This window comes from Octodon degus, unplaced genomic scaffold, assembly GCF_000260255.1.
Source record: "Octodon degus isolate 3935 unplaced genomic scaffold, OctDeg1.0 scaffold00087, whole genome shotgun sequence".
Classification (NCBI taxonomy): Eukaryota; Metazoa; Chordata; class Mammalia; order Rodentia; family Octodontidae; genus Octodon; species Octodon degus.
In genome coordinates this window covers 152423-172031 of record NW_004524663.1, presented here as the reverse complement: position 1 = coordinate 172031, position 19609 = coordinate 152423, and the positions used below count along the sequence as shown (strand labels likewise).

Here is a 19609-nt window from a genome sequence, read left to right as displayed (position 1 = left end):
TTTCCAGAACTGAGGATTGAACTCAGGCCCTTGTTCTTGCCAGGGAAGCGCTTGTTCTAATGAGCCATCTCCCTGACCCTGGATACAATTCTTATGCCCCCAAATTTTGTGAAACTAAAATAAAAAATGGAAAGTTAAATCTGATAAAACCAAGTCTTCTTCTTATAAGACTTTTGCATATTCCAAGATACTGAGTCATGGCCAGCCTCTTACACTATTGCTAAAGGAGTGAGAATTAATGTTCTCCTCTTTCTTCTCACTCTTCTGTCTGTGCTTACTCAGGAATGTGTAACTTACCTGCTACACTGCCTAATTTTTTTTTTAAAACCCTCACATGGCTACTCAGCATTAAAATTATTTCTCTTCTCTTCCTTCCATTCCATTAGCATTTAAAGCTTTCCCTTTGAAAGAATCTGCGTTATCTAATCAGAGAAAAACAACCAGAATTGTGAGAGAACACAGTCTAATATTTTCTTTCTCTGAGATATTTTTACTGGAGATGACAATGTTTAATGTCTCTAATAAGGAATTCAATGCCTTATTCTAGATTATGGAAAGGTAAATAGCCTGGCATACAGGGCACCACATCCCAAGAAATCCCAAAAACTGTGGTTTTCTCTTCTGTATCAAAATAAGTTGGTGTTTTTTCAAAAAAATTTTTTTTAAAAATATTTATTTATTTTTATTTATTACATTTATTTATTGTGTGTGTGTGTGGCCAGCTCAGCCCACCAGGGGGCGGGTCTGGCTGGCATGTGGTGCTGGGGATCGAACTGCGGTCCCTGTGCTTTGCCAAGCTTGTTTCAAGTAGGTGCTTTAGACCACTGAGCCATCTCTCCAGCCCCTCAAAAAATTTTTGAAGCTAAAAAAACCAATTAAGTGTGAAAGTGACCATTTTCCATCCTATATTTCTACCTTAGAACTGCATCTATGGTTATAAAATTCAACATAAAAAATTATTCCTCTCCAAACATGAAGTAGTGATGATAGTAGCTGAGGATGAGGGACATTAACCTATCAAGTGAGATAACAATGTGAAAGCTTACCCTAATGACAGGCTGCACTGAACGGCAATAATGTAGCAAGTGCATGTTTTATGTGTTGTACCATGCAAAGATACTTATGCTGCATGCGTTTATTAGGTGAGGCTCTTTTCAGTGGTTTTATTCATTTATTTAATGACTATTTATAGAGTAGTTCTATCGGCAATCTAGGGAGCTATCTAGTGCCAGTGGATTTAGTGGTGAATAAAATCAAGGGCTTATTTGGGGAAACAGACTATAAACAAAGGAAAGGCCAGTGGTTGAGGCCAATATTTATAAATCTGACTTTTGAAATTTTTATTTTATAGTCAAGAATTTGTCTCAATTTCTTCTTTTCAAAGAATACAATTCATGTTGTTTTGTATTATTCTTTTCTTATTTTATTTTTTTTTGGTGAAACTGGGGATTGAACTCACGCACTTGTGCTTGCCAGGGAAGAACTTATTCCACTGAGCCATCTCCCCCGCCCCTGTTTTGTATTCTTCTTTTTTTTTTTTTTTTTGCGGAACCGGGGATTGAACTCAGACCCTTGCACTTACCAGGGAAGCACTTACTCCACTGAGCCATCTCCCCAGCTCCTTGTTTTGTATTATTCTTGCAATAATTCTCTCTTCTCTCTTTTTCCTCCTTTCCTCTTTCTCTCTTATTGTAGAGAAGTTTTTTCTATGTCCCTCTCAATTTCTTTCCTTTTTCCAGTTTGCCTTAATGGCTATATTTCTAGTGACCCAAATGGCTTAAGATTTATAGAGGCATTTGTTTGAGTTGTTACAAACCTCTGCATCTACCCATAAAATAACCAAACGATTCCAGTGTGTAATGGAGCTGCAGACTTGTGACTCAACGCAAGAAAATCAGCATAAAACCTTAGGAAGCAGCACAAACACGTTCTCCAATTCCCCTGGAAAAACAAATGATATATGGAGATTGCTTCTCAGAGATAAAATAATTCAAAACCACAGGTTGTTTGAAAAAGAAGGAATTTTATAATGTGTACATGTTTTTGCTTTAGAGAAAAGAGATAAATCTCTATGTACTACTTTATAGATGTCAGGGCCACATCTTAAAAATGTGTTGTGGGCATAGTTTGAATTTGTCCTGCTGTACTTCACTTCCTTTTCCACGCCTGCTCCTGCCGTTTACCATTTCTGCACACTAGCTATGCTCAGTTTGCACATCCAGTTAAGATTTCCTTCTGAACTTGGGAGATCATCTTCAGCTACAAAATTTCATCAGTGATAAAGCTTCATTCAACGTTTACCTGCCAAGGGCCTATTTTTACCTTAGGCCCTGCCCTTTGCTCAGTGGCACTGTAAAACATATGTGGTGCCATAATGATCAAATAAAAGGTTTCCTCCCACAGTTTAATCATAATGATGGGCTGATAATGATGGGCTGATTTAATCCCTTGGCACCTGAAAAAAAAAATTTGGTAGGGCTCCGAATTCTTCATGGTGTGGACCCTGGAACTATCCAAAGAAGTGAGCCCGTGGCTTGTCTAGGTGAATCACCTTTGGGTGATGGCCAGCAGATTACTTCATGACTTTGAGCCGGAGCTCTTGCATCTATAAGAAAGACAGTATTAGTGACTGCTTTGTCCTTTTGCTAATTTGCATGTAATTAGCATTTTCAAAGGGAAACGTGATGGACAGATGAAAGGAATAATTAATTTGGATGATTTTTCATTACATATTAGCCTAATTAAAATATATAAGCTTCCATTAGGAGTAGAGCTATTGTGGGGAAATGTAGATCACCTCAAAGGTGCCCATCTGACAAGTAGTGTGCGCTTTGTGCTGCTGTGCTCTTTTCTTCTTTTGGTCCTGTGTCACTATATTTAACAATTCAAATGTTATTGGACTGCTTTAGAGTAAATGTCATATGAAAGCTTTATTTTGCTATTTATTGTAATGGAGAAAAAGGAAGTGAGATAAGACAGATGTAGAACCATTGAAATAAGCCTGTAGAATTGCATTTTAAATGCTCGACACCTATTTTTTAAATCACTGATTAGAATATACGTAACTATTGGCATTAAAGTTTTATTAAAATCTTGACATCTGGTCAGGAATTGTAGTCAATAGAATTTTAATGTATGCAATTTAATTGCTCTTTGGGGGGGAGGCTCGAGCAGGAATTAGAATTTAAAGAAGAGTTCCTTGACCTTGATTAGTCTCCACAAGGCTGCAGGGGGTCTTGGGACCAACCAAAGTTGGGTTGAGTAGTGTAAGCAGCTACACTTGTATGGAGCAGAGTGCAGAGCAGTGCAACCAGCTACATATACGTATTTTCTGGTGGGGTTAGCAGTTCTCATGAGATTCTTACAGGAATTCTCATCCCTTGAAAGATTAAGAAATAATTATATGACATTAATATCACATTTTAGAAAGATACAAACAAAATATATGTTTTGTATTCCTGTTCAACTGTCAACATTATTAATGGGTCATCTCAAAGGTCTGGAACAATGAAAAGTGTTAAAAAATCAGATAAAATTAAAAAGTAAAACATATTTAGTTTTTAGAACAAATTTGTTATAGGTATATATTTGTTTTAGATATTGCATCTCCAATTTAGGTATGATCCTCAAGTCATGCTCTCTTTCTCTTCTTCTGTATTCTGGCTGCTGTGTTAAACTTCTTGTTTCTCCAGGATGACTAAAAATATTGGTGATGATGGTGGTGGTGATGACAATACTTTCAACTTCAGCTGGAAGGTGTTCTGCAGCTGGGACTACCTGATTGGCAACCCAGAAACAGCTGACAATAAATTTAATTCCATCACAATGAACTTTAAGGTAGATGCAAACTTCAAAATTCTGTTCATATATTTCTAAGTGTAACTTCAGTAGCATTCCATACAGTCTAGTTAGCCCAGTATCTTAATAGAAGACAGGTGAATTTAATATTCTGCCTACAGAGACCTGGGCATAGTTCTAATTATGACTGGGAAATGTCCCGTGACCCACAATAGCATTATTAGTGCTTCAGGACTTTTCTCTCAATTTGCTAATAAACTAATATTACTGGATTGAAACAGAACAATATTAGTAATAAGAATCAGATAGCTCAAGTAATACAAAAATGTTTACTAATTATTTACAGAAATAAGCTCAATATTTAAAATTTCTACAACATTCTTATGTAGCTTTAAATATTGTATGGGAAATAGTATCTTCTAGGATGAAGACTAGCTTTAGTATTTCGAAAGTTTTTTGGAAGAATTTATCCTTTGTTTCACTGGTCTTTGTGGCAGTATTCATCTGGTTTATAGAACTTTAGACTTAGTTTGCATTTTTGTTCCTCATACTCCTGAGTTCCTGATATATTTTACTTCTGAGATCTTAGTTATGTATTGTTTTGCTTGGATATAGGAAGCTATTACTGAAGAAAGAGCAGCCCAAGTAGAAGAAAACGTCCACTTGATCAGATTCCTGAGATTTCTTGCCAACTTCTTTGTGTTCCTGACCCTTGGAGCAAGTGGATACCTCATCTTTTGGGCTGTGAAGCGATCCCAGGAATTTGCACAGCAAGATCCTGACACCCTTGGGTGGTGGGAAAAGAATGAAGTTCGTCTCTGTGTACTTTTATGTTCTTAGAAGCTGTTGCAGTTTTGTGGCTGATTTTTCTGTGATGAGACCCTTGACAAAGCTGCTCTTTACCTGTCCTCCCACCTGGCCCTTATGACTCACCAGCTTTGTTGCCCACACTGCTGTCTTATTCCAAAATCTGTACTGTCTTTCCTTTCGCATTGTGATGGAACATAAGAATCAGGGCAGGTATTAGCAAACATATAATCTGTTAATATTTTACTTTTAATAGATGTGATGATAAATATAAAGATTTTGATGATAGGTTTATATCAAAGACTTAGGAGAAGAGTCAGGGTAAGAACGCAGTAGTATTGGTTTGAAGTCTAAAATTCTCCATTTGAGCTTGTTTTGCTTCCCCTGAAGATCTTGGATGTGTCACTGAAAGATCCAGTTTCTGAATTCTTTGAAATAGCTATGATAAAGCCCCTGGTTCCTATATTTATCTCACTAGAAGCATGCAGATTTCTTTCTTGGATTTTGGCTTCCTTCTCTTTTTCATGAGAAGACTAATTAGGCATCTTCAATCTCTTCCTCCCAGGCACCTTACTTGTTCTGCTAATCAGTGGTGGAAGGCCAGCTTCTTGCCATGTTTACCTTCACAGTATAGAGAAAGGTTACAGGTATAAATTTAGGATTAGGAAATAATTGGTCATGAATTGTTGCGAGGGACCAGTATAAAATGTGGCATTATTTTGAACTTGGGCATTTTCAAATAACATGTAGATTTAGGTTGAAAAAATTGAAACCTTTCCATGCGAAATTTCTGTAAAGCCTTGTAGACCAAGAAAAAAAAAAGACATAAATCTTCATAAGAGCAGAATTTCTTATGCAGCAAACAATATAATCTATTTACAAAAAGGTTGAAAATATAAATATTCCCATTATTTCAGAATTGAGAAAGGTAGAGAAGAAAGAGCAATACATTTAAAAGACCCTACTGTAATTTCATAGAGACTTGCAAGACAGAAATTGTTAGGTAGAAAGCTTCTTTCATCAAGACAAAAGAGCATCTTAAAGCATTTACTAAGTTTGCTCTCCAAGTTATTTTTTAAAATTGTAACAGTAAATACAGGCAATAGGATCATACAGCTGTGGTTCTTGGTTCATATGAAGCATATTTCGTATAAATAAACCACATTAAATGTGAGTAACTGATTACCATGACTAGGATCAGTCTTTGTAAGAATATGTTTGGCATCTATTTTAAGGAATCCATGGGTTATAAACATCAATGAAGGTCATAATGAGGATTTATGAAAAACTTCACCTCAGAATATCGAATAAATTTAATTTTACTTCATATGCCATTGCATAAAATCTGCTAGCATTCTGTTAAGTTGAAATTATGTCATGCTAATTTTATATGATTCCACGCTGAGTTTTACATCTTATTGATCATATTGATACAGTGTTTTTAATAAAAATGGAGAAGCATATAATCAATTATTTTCTAAATATAGTCTGGTAATTATAGTCATTCAAAACATGTCAGCAAGGGAAGATAAGAAGTGCTTACTGGTGACAAGTTGAGTTGGTTATTTGTGAAAGTCACAAGAGTTACTGGAAATCATTTTTTTTTCAGTATAAAAGTAGTTCATGTTCTAGATTTTTCATCTATGATTTAACCTAGTAATGTAATCATATGGGTTGAAGCAGGTGCTAAGAACAACAGTTTCTTCCGTTCATATGTCTACTTCTCTCTCTCGCTTGTTGTCTCTCTGTCTCTCTCTGTCTTTGTCTCTCTGTCTCTGTTTCTCTGTCTTTTTCTGTCTTCATGCCTCTGTCTCTCTTTCTACCCTTTCTTCTCCCCTCCTTTCCCTTTCTATATAATTTATTCTCTTGTCTGTGGCATTATAGACCAGTTTTAAAATTTATACATGGGCCTCCATAACATTATATGTTACATTCTCTGTTTATTTTTCTGGATGTCTTGCTTCTTTGTGATAAAATCCATTCCTTTTAAAAAATGTCTAGAAGTATGCATTCTCCAAGATTCAGATTTAGTCTATGTCAGTCTCAGGAAGCTTGTCCATTCTGGGTCAACTAACCAGATCTTGATGATGGCCAAATTAGTATTCCCAGTTTCAACCTCATCTTCAAGGAGATAATTTCCATTTCTATTGAAACACTTGTATTGAAGTGCATTGCTCATCAGAATCAGGAGCAGGTAGAGCAGTATGCGTTCTCTGGAAACAGATCACCATTGCCAGCAAGTCTTCAACTCATTCACATTTTGTGAACTGAATGTGAGTTGAATATGAACTTTGTTGTTTGATAGAGATCAAATCCTAAAATTATCCATGCAATAATCTTCATCTTATGTAAAATCAGAGGAGTCTTGCTGACTATCTCCCAGAGTTCTACAGGAGGGCAATCACATATTTTAAATATCAGTAACCCGGTTTGTCTGTTGTGTTTCCTTACAGATGAACATGGTTATGTCCCTGCTGGGGATGTTCTGCCCAACACTGTTTGACTTATTTGCTGAGTTGGAAGACTACCACCCACTCATTGCTCTCAAGTGGCTACTGGGACGCATTTTTGCTCTTCTTTTAGGCAACTTGTATGTATTTATTCTTGCCTTGATGGACGAGATTAACAACAAGGTAAGCCTTGTCATCAGTGTGCTGATTAACTCTGTCTCCAGATGACAGAAATTCCTCTGACAACACTGTGGCCTTGTTTTTGTTTCTATATCTTTGTGCTTTAGATTGAAGAGGAGAAACACGTCAAGGCCAACATTACCCTGTGGGAAGCAAACATGATCAAAGCCTACAATGCATCCCTCTCTGGGAATACTACTGGGCCACCCTTTTTCGTACATCCTGCAGATGTTCCCCGAGGACCTTGCTGGGAAACAATGGTGGGACAGGTAAGGATGTGAACCAGAGCGCATGCAATTAGCCAACTAAAAATAAAAGCAGAGTCAGTATTTCTGCTAAACATGTTTCCTATTTTTTGCCTAGTAATAGAAATAACTAAGATTTATTGAATATTCAGTGTTTGCTAGTCCTGAAAGTCACATGCATCATCTCATGGACTCCTCATATACATCCCTTGAAATATGTACTTCTTGTAGGTGTCTTTTCCTCTTGGATGTAAACACACTGATGTGGGATCTGTTTAGTTGCTAACAAACCACCCTGATTTAATACACGGCCTCAGACTAGTATTTAAATGGAGTTATATGTAGTGTTACTTGTTGGTCCTAAAAGTAGAATAACATGAAAATAGGATCTCTGGGTGTTATGCACTAATACTAGTTTTAGTAATGTCAATTTTTGTTAAGTGAATTGTCCTTAAGCCTCAGAGGAAATGTTATTTTAAGTTATTTGTTTTCATAATGATTATGCAAATACTCTCATCTAAGTGCTATTTTACCACCAAAAAGAAATAATACTGCCCATGCTTTTTTGTCCAATGAGGGAAACCAAACCAAATAAAATCAAGCAAAAACAACACAAATATTCACTGAAGGATCTCTTATTTCTGTACAGATCCAATTTATATTTTGGAAAGCCTCTAATTATATCTCATTGAAACTGACATCCTTAATGTACATTCTGTAAACTCATTTTGGATGTCAGCTTACCACTGACAACAGAAATTTTAGAATATAGTGCTTGTTCTATTAGACAACAGTTCATTACCAGTGTCTTTGAGAAATTATTTGAAATGTTTTGCTATGTTTTTCTTTTAAGATAAAACTATAATTAAATAATTAGTATTAGTCTTGTTAAATTAATATAAGCAAATACAGGTATGGTAGATCTAGTGTCTCAATCAGATGTTCACTGTTTTTAAGCCAATTAATTGTGGTTTCATTTGTAAGAAAAAATAATAAATATATATAATGGTAGACATAAACAGTTGAAGGTATACTATAAAATATAGTATAGTTAAAGATTGCATTTTGCTTTATTTTTTTAAGCTTTCAAAGCTGAGATAAAGCCCTTCCTTCTTCTGTATTATTAATTGCTCTATTTTCAGATATGTATATTTGAAACATACTTATAGGAGCAGATTACATATTAAATAATAAGTGAAGTAAAAGTTGTCTTCATTTACAAGAGAGATATTTGTGGACCAAGGTGTTGTAGACAGAATAACAGCCTCTCATGTACTAATCCCAGGAACAGAATGTATTCTCCCACATGGCAAAACAGTCTTAGTAGTGTCCAAAGTGTGACTGGGAGTATACAGAGGATGAAGATTACTCAGAGACAAGATTTACTTCAATCACTAAGAACTCACAGGGGCTACTTCTTGGGCATAGGAGCACCTCAGGGAAACAGCAAGCAACCGAGCCCTTTGTGGTTAATTATTTGTAATTCAAGGACATGAGAACAAAGATGTAGCAGAAAAGCACTTGCAATCTATTCTATAGGAGTTTTGATCAGGGGTCAGGGCCAGAATGGGACCATTTTTTATGTGACCTTTGTGGACATAGCTTAGGCAGGCACCTCAGGGCAGAGGGGTACCATGGCCAAAGCAGTCATCTCTGATGGTCCCTTGCTTAATTCTGCTGACTGTCAACCTGCAAATTCTGCTCTAAACTCTAATTATACCTTCCCTGAGAACTGTTGTTGCTCAAGGTCCCCCCCCCTTTTTTTTAAACATATCTGGTTCAATCATGCCTTGGCCATTGTCTCCCCACATTGCAAGTATGATTGGTTAAGGATCTTCCGTTAGGAGAATTATCCTGAATTTTGTGAGGAGGATATGAAATCACAAAGATCTTTAGAAGTGGGGAGTAAAAGCGTCAAAGCCAGAAAGGCTCATTGTTCTATGAGAGCATTCCAGAAACTTCCTCTTCTCCATGGATTTCTTCTGCTCATTTCCCTTTAAGAATGCTGTGACATTGGCCAAGCAATGGCCGTGACTCATCCACATGACTGACAATGACAAAGGTTCTACAATCTGAGGTACAGGATCTCAGGATAAATCCTGAGGGGATTTCACTGACTTTCTCAGACCCAAAAGCTACAACTCTTGTTGCATAGGTCCTGCTTTACCTTGGTCTTAACCATCCAGAAGAAAAGTATAAAAACGAAATATAAGAAATAAAGCCATGCTGTTATGTTGAGCTGTGGGGGACTCAGGTCAACAATTTCTGACATTGCCAGTGAAGTGAAAGACCCAATACTATTATGGGCTACTGGACTCTTTTAGAATATTTTGCTGAGTTTACACACCTATAATATTCAAATAACAGAACTTAACAACAAAAAAAAGGGTATACAGATGAATGTCCATTTTGTACCTTTGTATTCAAAGTGGTTAAGATAGATATATAGTTACATTCTCTTAATGAATAGAATGATTTGATCTAATGGTGTTTGTAAATAGAATATCAAGTCCGCATCTTGTACAGCAATTAACCACTAAGAAGAATGTATGCAGTGTGTTAATTATTGAAACTGTCCTACCGATTTGATTTGAAACTGTCTCATTGCTATTTGTTTATCAATAAAATTATGGCAAAAAAAGAATGCTGTGATACCTTAGTTCATGAATTCAATTTGTTTTATCATTTTGGGAAAGATGGCCATGTTTGTGTTTGTGTGGGGAAAGCAGTCATAGTAGTTTTTGTCACTGATTGAGGAGTTTGTGAACAGAAGTAAACTCTTATCCAGTGTTTTTGTTTGGGAACCAAATTGTTTGTCAATGAAAGCATTCATGAACTGAGGCAATGCTGTATATCTAGTGAAGTCTGCATTCTGGAGAAGGAGAGGAATGAGATAAAAGAGTTAATAGCTGAGGATAGCAATAGTGTCACTGAGATATGACAAGGGGAAGCAGAGCTTGGAGTGAGGAGATTTAAGGACAGAGGGAGGGGACATTGGCTAAGCAAGGAGTCTTGGGAGCACCTAGGAATTAGAAAAGACAAAGGAACACACTCTTTCATTCACTTTGACTTTAAACTGATTTCCAGAATTGTATGTAAGAAAAGGCATTTTAATTGTTTTAAGTTGCACTAACTTTGTGGCAATTTGTTATAGAAGCAAATAGAAATGAATATGCATGGATTCACAAGTTCCCATGTTTCAAGGCTGTTTATAGTGAAATATGATGTTGGCGTTTAACATGTGTCTGTCTTATCCATCTAAACTGCCACCTAAATTTTCAGCACAAGTTTCAAGAGATGAAAACCTCAGAAAATACAGCTTTCACAAACTCAAGAAGATATTCGAGATATTTCCTTCTCATGTATCCTGGACAGCAAGCTGACCTGTTAGTAAACAAACACTTACTGAACAGAATTAATAGTATCAATGGTGGAGGATAAAATATGGACTGATCTGGGAAGAGGAGGAGAAGTTAGATATGAGTTATCCCTCTTTGGGGATATTTAGGTTATACTTCTGTGATTCCCATAATACTGACTTAAAATAAAGGAAATGACGGTTATACATTTCTCCCTGCAAGCCCTTGCCTTTGTCTTTTTCTTTGTAACGGTGTTCATAGAGATTTTCCTTGCTTCACCTTCCCTCTTTCTTGCCATTGTACTTGGCTTTCCTCCTTTTCCTCCATGTTCTTTCTCCTATGGAGTACTGAACACTTGTGCAGAAGGTCTGTAGAGCCAGCCAGGGGAAGGAGTAGCCATTCTGAACAGAGAACTGCTGAGGCAGGAAGAGCCCAGGGCAGTAAAGGGGGCCATGTTGGACATAACTTTTGTGGTGGCAAGGCTGGTCATCCAATCAATGTCTCTATACTTGCACCTGGAAACATTTCAATCCTTTAGTCATGAAAATGAAAAAGTAGTAAAGGCAGATGAATTTAGGCTTATGGTTCATTGTTCTATAAGAACATTCTGAAAGTTTCTTCTCTGGGGATGTCCCCTGCTTTGTTTCCCATGAAGAATGCTGTCATACCTTGTTTCATGAACATAATTTGTGTTATCATTTTGGGAAAGATGGCAATGTTTGTGTTTGTGTGGGGAAGACAGCCATAGTTGTATTTGTCAGTGAATGAAGAGTTTGTGAACAGAGGTAAACTCTTGCCCAGTGTTTTTGTTTGGGAACCAAATTGTTTGCCAATGAAAGCATTCATGAATGGAGGTAATGCTGTATATCTAGTGAAGTCTGCATTTTGGAGGAGAGAAATGAGATAAAGAAGTTAGGAGCTGAGGACAACAATGATTAACATTTGCTGGGTATTTTTAAGGTTCCAAACGTTACTTCATTGAATTCTTTTTTCATATATATATATATATATATATATATATATATATATATATTATAGGATCTACAGAGTCTCACTACTGTAGATTGGGTTACCCAGCCTCAATCGCTGTTTCAGTATGCCCTGAGGGCGGGGCCAGCATGGCATGCCAGGGTTCAGATCCCAGCTGCTGATCTCTGCCTAAGCAGGCATTTTAGTCCACTGAGCTATCTGGCCATCCCTAGTTCATGAATTCTTAAATATTCCTCTGCAATATGTCCTATCATTCCCACCTTGTAGGTGAGGAGACTGAGGCTTAGAGATGTAATCTGCTCAAGACCTCACAAGAAGTCAATAAATATAACCCGCATAGTTGACTTAAGTTTGTGTTTTCGTTCATAGTACTGAACCAGTCTCTGGAAACAATTAGTCTTAGCCCATGTCTCCAAATGCCTGGCTTGAAATATCTATTGTCTGTGGCCCTTTATGTTGCCTTGACCATTCTTTTCCTTCTTTTTTTTTTCTTTTAAATGTATTTAGTACAGGGTCTATCAGGTCTCACTATGTAGGTTGGACTCGTAGTGATCCTCCTGATTTCCCAGCTTCTCAAACACTGGGATTACAGGCTCACACCACTGTGCCCTGTCTCCATCACTGTATCAGCATGCCCACGGGGTAGGGTGATTGCTGCAGGCCCAGGATCGAACCCCAGTCCCTGCATCTGCCTAAACAAGTGCTTTTATCACCTGAACTATCTGGCCAGTCCTTTACTTTTGTTTATTGGTGATTGCTTTAGATCTATTGTTCAGAATTGCCCAAATATTTCCACCGAATATCCTGAGAGTATGTTTGTCAGGGGTTGAATGTCGTGCATGAGGTGAAATGTATGTGACAGTCAGGTGCTCCTCTTCTCACCTAAGTGTTCAGAGACAGAAGTAGATGTCATTTCCGAGGTGAGATTGGATCACCATCTTGGAGATTTTCTTTTCTCTGGAGCAGTGAACTCCCCTCATGGCATATGAATAGATATTTATAAGTTTTGAATCTTCTTCATCTGTTTTAAATAAATATTAGATTTTTCATATATTTCTTTACTCATTTATTTATCTTGAGGGAGAGTAGAATTTGGGATAAGGGTGCTTAGGAGGATGTGAAGGATTTCCTTGTTACGCAAATTTTTCTTTTACTTTTGGAAGTCTTCCTTTCCTGTAATGGAAACTGAAAATATCTCTCAGTTTATCTCCATTTCAAACTAATAATTAGAATCTGAATTCAGCATTGAAGGAGGGTACAAAGGCCATTAAGAATAGGAAAAAGAATATTTACATGTCAGAATAGCTTCAGGACTCTACTATCACTCACCCACTCCTCCCCTTATTGAATGAATGCTAATTATAAGGTGATGTGGTAGATGGTAGAGAAGGAAACAAAGATGGAGAAATTTTCTACTGGTTGTGCTGTTTAAACTGAAGTTTGCTGATGAAGATTTTCCTTATTGACCCCATTGAAGTGAGAGGAAGTATACGGCCTAAGGTGCAGTTTGTAACTGCAAGCAATTATAGCTTTCTTGTGTGGGTATAAACTGGATACATGGAATGGGGTCTGGCTGTACTTAGGAGAGGGCCTGCCTATGTGCAGTACTAATTTTCAGGCTGCACCTTTATCAGGCTTCTATAGTGAGTAGTTTGGTATAGAGAGAACACAAAATTATCACACAAAACTTACAAATATATAGTAGTAGCAAAACACTCTAAGGAGAGAATGCAGAGCTTCTGAAAGCTTGTTACAGAGAGTTCACCTTTCTTGGGAGACGAGGGAGATGTTCCTAAGCTAGCAATGCTGTGCTAATGTGTATTAGTAGGCACAAACTAAATCAAAAGGGGAATTAGAAAAGAATGGTAGGGGGCAGGGATGTAGTTCAGAGGTGTACGCACCTGCCAGGCACACACAAGGTCCTGAGTTCAGTCCTGGTTTAAGAAAAAAGTGGCTGGCAGAGGGAAAGCCTCATGTGAAGATCCTATGATCTGAAATGCTTTGGATTTGGAAGGTCTGAAAGAAGGCCAGTGAGGTCCAAGTTGAGAGGACAAAGGGAGGGTCGATCCAGGGAGGGTACAGAGAGCTAGACATGGGGACTCGAGAGGGAAGAAGGCCCAGAAGTGACAGCTTTCAGCACACTCTTGGGGAAGGCTGTCTCTTTTTCTGTATCCTTCCCATTCTACATTCTTCTTTAGGGTCACTTCTCCAAATAGTGAAGTGGATATAGCATATATACCACATATATATATATATATATATATATATATATATATATATATATATATGCTAGTTTGAATGGCAGTTAATGCTCAAGTTAGTTTTAAATTTTATAGTAAATTTTCAAAGAAATTTTTATGCTTAATACGCTTATGTATAATTAACTTCTCTTTATAATTGATGATAAATACTGTGTATATATACACAGTAGCATTATAATAGTAGCATTAACCTTTTAAAACATAGTATAGAAAAGCTAAAAGAGATACTGAACATAATATTTCATGTGGTTCTTTGATTTGGTAATCATTGCGAAGGTAACACATGACACCCTGGAGTTTAGCAAGTGTGGTAGATTAACTGACGGTCAATTCATAACATCCAGCTGAAATGAATCAGAGCGGTGCTGCATATGGAAGGCCCAGTTGGGGATTGTTGCCCACAGCATAAAAGGAGAACTGAAGAGAAAAATGTTATGCTCTTGGTTTTCCTGGAGAATCTTATCACACTGGTTTTTCTGATACAAACTCAGCTGTTCTTCCTGTCAGAGGAGCTCAGGCTCTGTCTGTGGCTGAGGATGGTTGCGGTTCTTTTCCGATCCTCAGCTGGAGCATCACTTCCAGTCTCCAGTGCAGATCCCTGAAGCTGCTGGCACAGACCCTTCATGCTGTTGGTGCAGATGTTCTAGCTTCCACCAGTGACCTTTGGGCCATCCCAGTGTAGATACTTGATACGGACATACATGGGACATTGTCGCAGGCTTTCGGCCTCCAGCTGGACTTGTGGAGAGCACTGCTATGGGCTGTAGTTCTTTATCTGGATACAGCTGGATTCTTAGGGTCTGTAGTGTGTGGACAGATCTGCCGTTATCTACATTTGACTTTGTGAGTGAATATTATAACATAATCATATAAATTCTATGTCCTCTATTAAATCTGTTTCCTTGTAAACCCTGATTACAATAGGAAGCATAGATCTGAAGAATGAATCTGAAAATTAGCCTAATGATTGCTAATTGAATGTTCCTTCATCCTGTGAGATAATTCATTAGTTATGATAGAAGGGAGCTCAGAGGAAATTAAAATCAAAAGACTTTTCATGTTATACAACACCAGTACTTCTGCAAAAATATGACTTACTAGATAGTTACATTACATTTCAAATTGTTGGAAATACAAAGGACTAGTAGAAGCAAACTATGTGATAAAAATTTATTTTTGCATGTCCATTCTTACATTTAATGTTCATTGTCAGATGATTTTCATGAAAGAACAGTGACTTTGCCAAGTCATAATGTACATGGTTTCCATACAAATGTAAAACCCACACCACTGAGCTGACCAGCCTTGAATTTTGCCAACCTCCACTTAGTGTATATGAATGCACGTCACGCACGTGCACACATTCAGACACGTATTCTTAGTATCTTATTAAGAAATCTACTTATGTAGTAATACCTTGGTTCAGGAACGCTGCTGTTCACAAGCAATTCACTTCACAAACAAAAGCATTTGGCAATATTTTGCTTTCATTCAAGAATTCCACATTGGGTGACAAGCACGACTGTGGCCATCTTCCCCATGCAAACTTAAACGCAGCCTTCTATCCCCACGTCATCAAACAAATTGAGTTTGTGAACTAAGCTACAGCTGTAATATATATAATTTGTTTTGTAAAGTTTTACTATTGTTTAATTTTTATTTTTATTACCAACTGTACATAATGATTTTAAATACCCATATCCTAGAAAAGAATTTTAGGCTTTTAAAAACACTTTTGTTCAGGTACAATTAATATATCATATCTGTTATTCATTTAAGTATATAATTCAATACTAGATAAAAAACTTCCTATGTGGTTAATATTTCCTATCTTTTATTTTTATGTCATACTTTAAAGAGTTTCTTGAAAAGAAGACCTTTACATAGTGATATGAGGATGGAGAATAATTATTTTTATAGGAATAAAACCTAGGTGAATCATTGGCTAGCTATGTCCAGTTGTTCGTTCCTTTTACCCTTGCTTTTAATTGCAGTCTTCAAGCCAACAATTTTTAGAAACATGATGTTTGCAATGGGATTTTTGAAGACAGAAATGCATGTTTTATTTATTTATTTATTTATTTATTTATTTTTTTTATTTTTTTTCGGAACCGGGGATTGAACTCAGGTCCTTGCGCTTGCCAGGGAAGTGCTTATTGCGCTGAGCCATCTCCCCGGCCCCAAGAAATGCATGTTTTAAAACAGAAAATATCTCAACAGGAATTTGTGCGGCTGACTGTTTCTGATGTTCTGACGACATATGTCACCATCCTCATCGGTGACTTCCTCAGGGCATGTTTCGTAAGGTTTTGCAACTATTGCTGGTGCTGGGATTTGGAATATGGATATGTAAGTATGGCATTAATTTTTCTTTTATTAGACTTTTCCTTTCTGATGCACCATTTACACAGATTATGCTGGAGGACGGGCACCTCAGAGTCTCATGGGCATGGTCACCATTTTGGTATCAGTGAATAACAAGGCAGATAATTGACAAGAACCCAGAGCTGAGTATCATGGACTTCAGTTTTGAAGTAAAATTAACACAGGCTGAATCATGTGGTGTCCTCAAGCTATGATGTTGAACTGAATCCTCAGTTAAAATGTTGAACTCAGGATTTCTTTGTCTCATAGCCCTTTCTTCGTGGAGCTGGCTGGTGTTTCTAGATGCAGGGTAAGATGACTGTTGGCTGCATATTTTAAGTCCTTGGAAATGTACTGCATGATTGGATACTTGTGTTTGGTTACCATGAGATAGATTAGGGGGATAAAAGGATTCACTAAATATGGTGCTTGCTTCTTAAATCCCACAACCAGGCTGGAATCTGACAGAGAAACCAACAAGAGGTAGGGAGGTTTTCAGGAAGACTTGATTTACAGTCAGGGCTTTGGTCAGTAGAGCTGCACTCTGGGGATGGGGGTGGAGTGACTTCATTTCCTGAAGCAATAGCACAGATGTCTTTGGAGCTCACTGGAGCTGCCTCCACTACAAGCTTTGCCTCTGTACTCAGCCCCCTGGTCCCCTAAAGTTGAAGGGCAGAAGTACAGCACCCAGTGTTTTGTGGTCTAACACATGGCCAGGACTTGATTTCCCATGTTTTGCAAATAAAACTGGCTCCATGTATGCTGAAAAATATAGCCTGGGGGATTCATAGCACTCAGGTGGCTAAAATCCTCATGTGACCTCATAAGCCACAAGAATGAAACCTGAATGCCTTCCTGGGGCCTTCAGCACCTTGTGTCATCTGTCTTTCTGAGCTCACTTGTTACCACTGTCCCTCTTGTTTTGTAAAGTCCACAAACAGCCTTTTTAAAATACGCAAACACAAGCTAGTCCCTGCTTTTGTTCCTGGATGTTTCTTTCTGAAGGGGCACTGCTACCCTAGAAGTTTACACAGCTGATTCTTGTCGTGAAATACTCAGTCACTAGTTATACCTCAGAGCTTTTCTCTAATCATTTGATCCAATGTAACCTATCAGGCACTCTACATGTCAACATGATGTTTTATTTTATTTTGACATGTTCTTTTAAAATGTGCTTATTATCTGTCTTTTTCTGTGAGAGTGAAACCTACATGAAAACAGAAGCCCTGACCTCTGCCATCTGCACCACGCTAGTAACATGGTGGGTGTCAGGTGTTGGATGTGGATCCTCCACATCCTGGAGGCAGCACTGCCTAGTGACAGCCCTCTGCTCCAGAGTCAAGGATGCTTCTGTCCTCTCCAGTGAAGAAATATTCTTGACAGCCACTCTAACTTTTATTTTTTTATTTTGGGGAAGGGTCTACAGGGTGTTCAGGGTCTCACTACTAGATTGGACTTGTAGTGATCTACCTGTTTATAGCCTTCCAAGAGCTGGGAATCCAGGCATGTGTCACCACGCCCAGTCTCAATTGCCATCTCAATGTGCCCTGGGGGCGGGGCCAGAATGGCAGGCTCGAACCCTGCCCTCTGCACCTGCTTGCAGGCCCTTTAATCCGCTGAGCAGTTTGGCCAGCCCTACTGCTCTAACTTCTGTTTCATGCTCTCCAGTTCCTGGAGGAGTCCTGTGTGCAACATGCCTTGCAGAGCTCCTGGCTCTCTGGCTGTCTGACTTGAGATAATGCCTTTGATTAGGTCATCCCTGTCACCCTCACTGAAAGTGCCTCATGCCCAGAGGTGCGAAAAGCACTGAGATAATGCTTTTTGGTGAGCCACAGTGAGGTCATGCTATAGATCCAAGATGCTATGTTGTGTGGCTTTCTCATTTGTTGCTATGAGGTATTCAGCTGGCTTGGTTTCATTTCTAATTTTCTTGCTTACTTCAACTTTCCTGAGACAGACATAAAATTGCCATTCTTTTCTTAGCCTATTGCTTGGCTTTTGTTTGGCCTTTATCCTTTGCTGCTTTGTTCTTAAGTAGTAGAAGATTTGATTGCAAGTACAAAGTCAATATAACATGCCTTGCGTGCTTAAGCAGTAACTAAATGATTCTAATTTGTAATTGAGAGCTGACAGAGCTGTTGGGTTAGTACAAAGTACAAGGAAATAAGTTTCTATTGTAGGTGTTGTGAAATATTTTCTCATGCTACCTTCGAGGGTCTTTGGAGAAAAGCTCCTGGGATCTAGGTTAACTTTGAGCTCTTGGGACTCTACAGTTCAACCCTAGTTGAGAGTGGGGCTCTATTACATCCAATGGATTCTACCCACATATTTGAGTGGAACTTCAGAGTCCTTGATGTTCCTTTTCCCATGACCTCTTTCCCCTCCATGGGGTACTCATGACCTCTTACTGATTCCTTGTCAGATTGTCTTGGCTGCTACTTAGTATCTCCACATTCTCATTAGCAAACATCATCTGAGCAAGATGAGTAACCCTGGAGACCAGGGAAAGTACAAGATTTCTGATTTAGTAGCTCTGGGGCTGGGCCTAAGAAATAACTTCTCTTACAAATTCCATGATGCACCTTCTGACCCTGGTCTGGAGACCACACTCGGGATTCATTGCTCTGGAGTGGTAGTCCAGGACAGCCTGGAGCTAGAAGTTGAGTGATTCCAGCTATCAGAATTGGGATTTGTGTAAAAAAAGATGAGAAAAGATAGCTACAAAGAAAATTAATTCTCTCTGAGATTTTGAATTACATGTCATAATATCCATAGGTTGTCAGTCTGCTCAGAATAACTAAACTCTCAGGGACACAATGGGTCTTCGCAGGCTTTTTGGTCCAATGAATGCCAGATGTCTTCCCTCTGGGTAGATGACTGGCTTCTGAACACCACAAACAAAGGTCTAAAAATAACACAAGACCATTTCTAGTCCTGTAGCTATTGTGGTCCTCTGCCTAATAGCTGAGGACCACATTTGGTTCCTCTGTTTCTGACTTCTAACAATGCTGCTAGGGTGAGGGACCATCACCAGGTTTATTGTACTCTTTTCACTGAATATTCCATCATCCCTGTCTTTCAGAAAGCTCATTTTTGTTCCCTCCAATTGTCATTTGTTTTTATTTTTCTATTTTACAGACAATTGAACTAATATA

The 19609-nt window shown here is 38.1% G+C and overlaps 1 protein-coding gene across 1 annotated transcript in view; it reads left to right on the top strand.

Moving 5' to 3' along the window:
• The window catches only part of Tmc1 (transmembrane channel like 1), a 106487-nt gene that overhangs the window by 57610 nt on the left and 29268 nt on the right, over positions 1–19609 (top strand). Inside the window, exons 7-11 of the mRNA XM_023721928.1 lie at positions 3693–3837; positions 4414–4608; positions 7059–7238; positions 7343–7504; positions 16311–16439. Coding sequence (XP_023577696.1) covers positions 3693–3837; positions 4414–4608; positions 7059–7238; positions 7343–7504; positions 16311–16439 — 811 coding nt within the window. The remainder of the gene's footprint in view (positions 1–3692; positions 3838–4413; positions 4609–7058; positions 7239–7342; positions 7505–16310; positions 16440–19609) is intronic.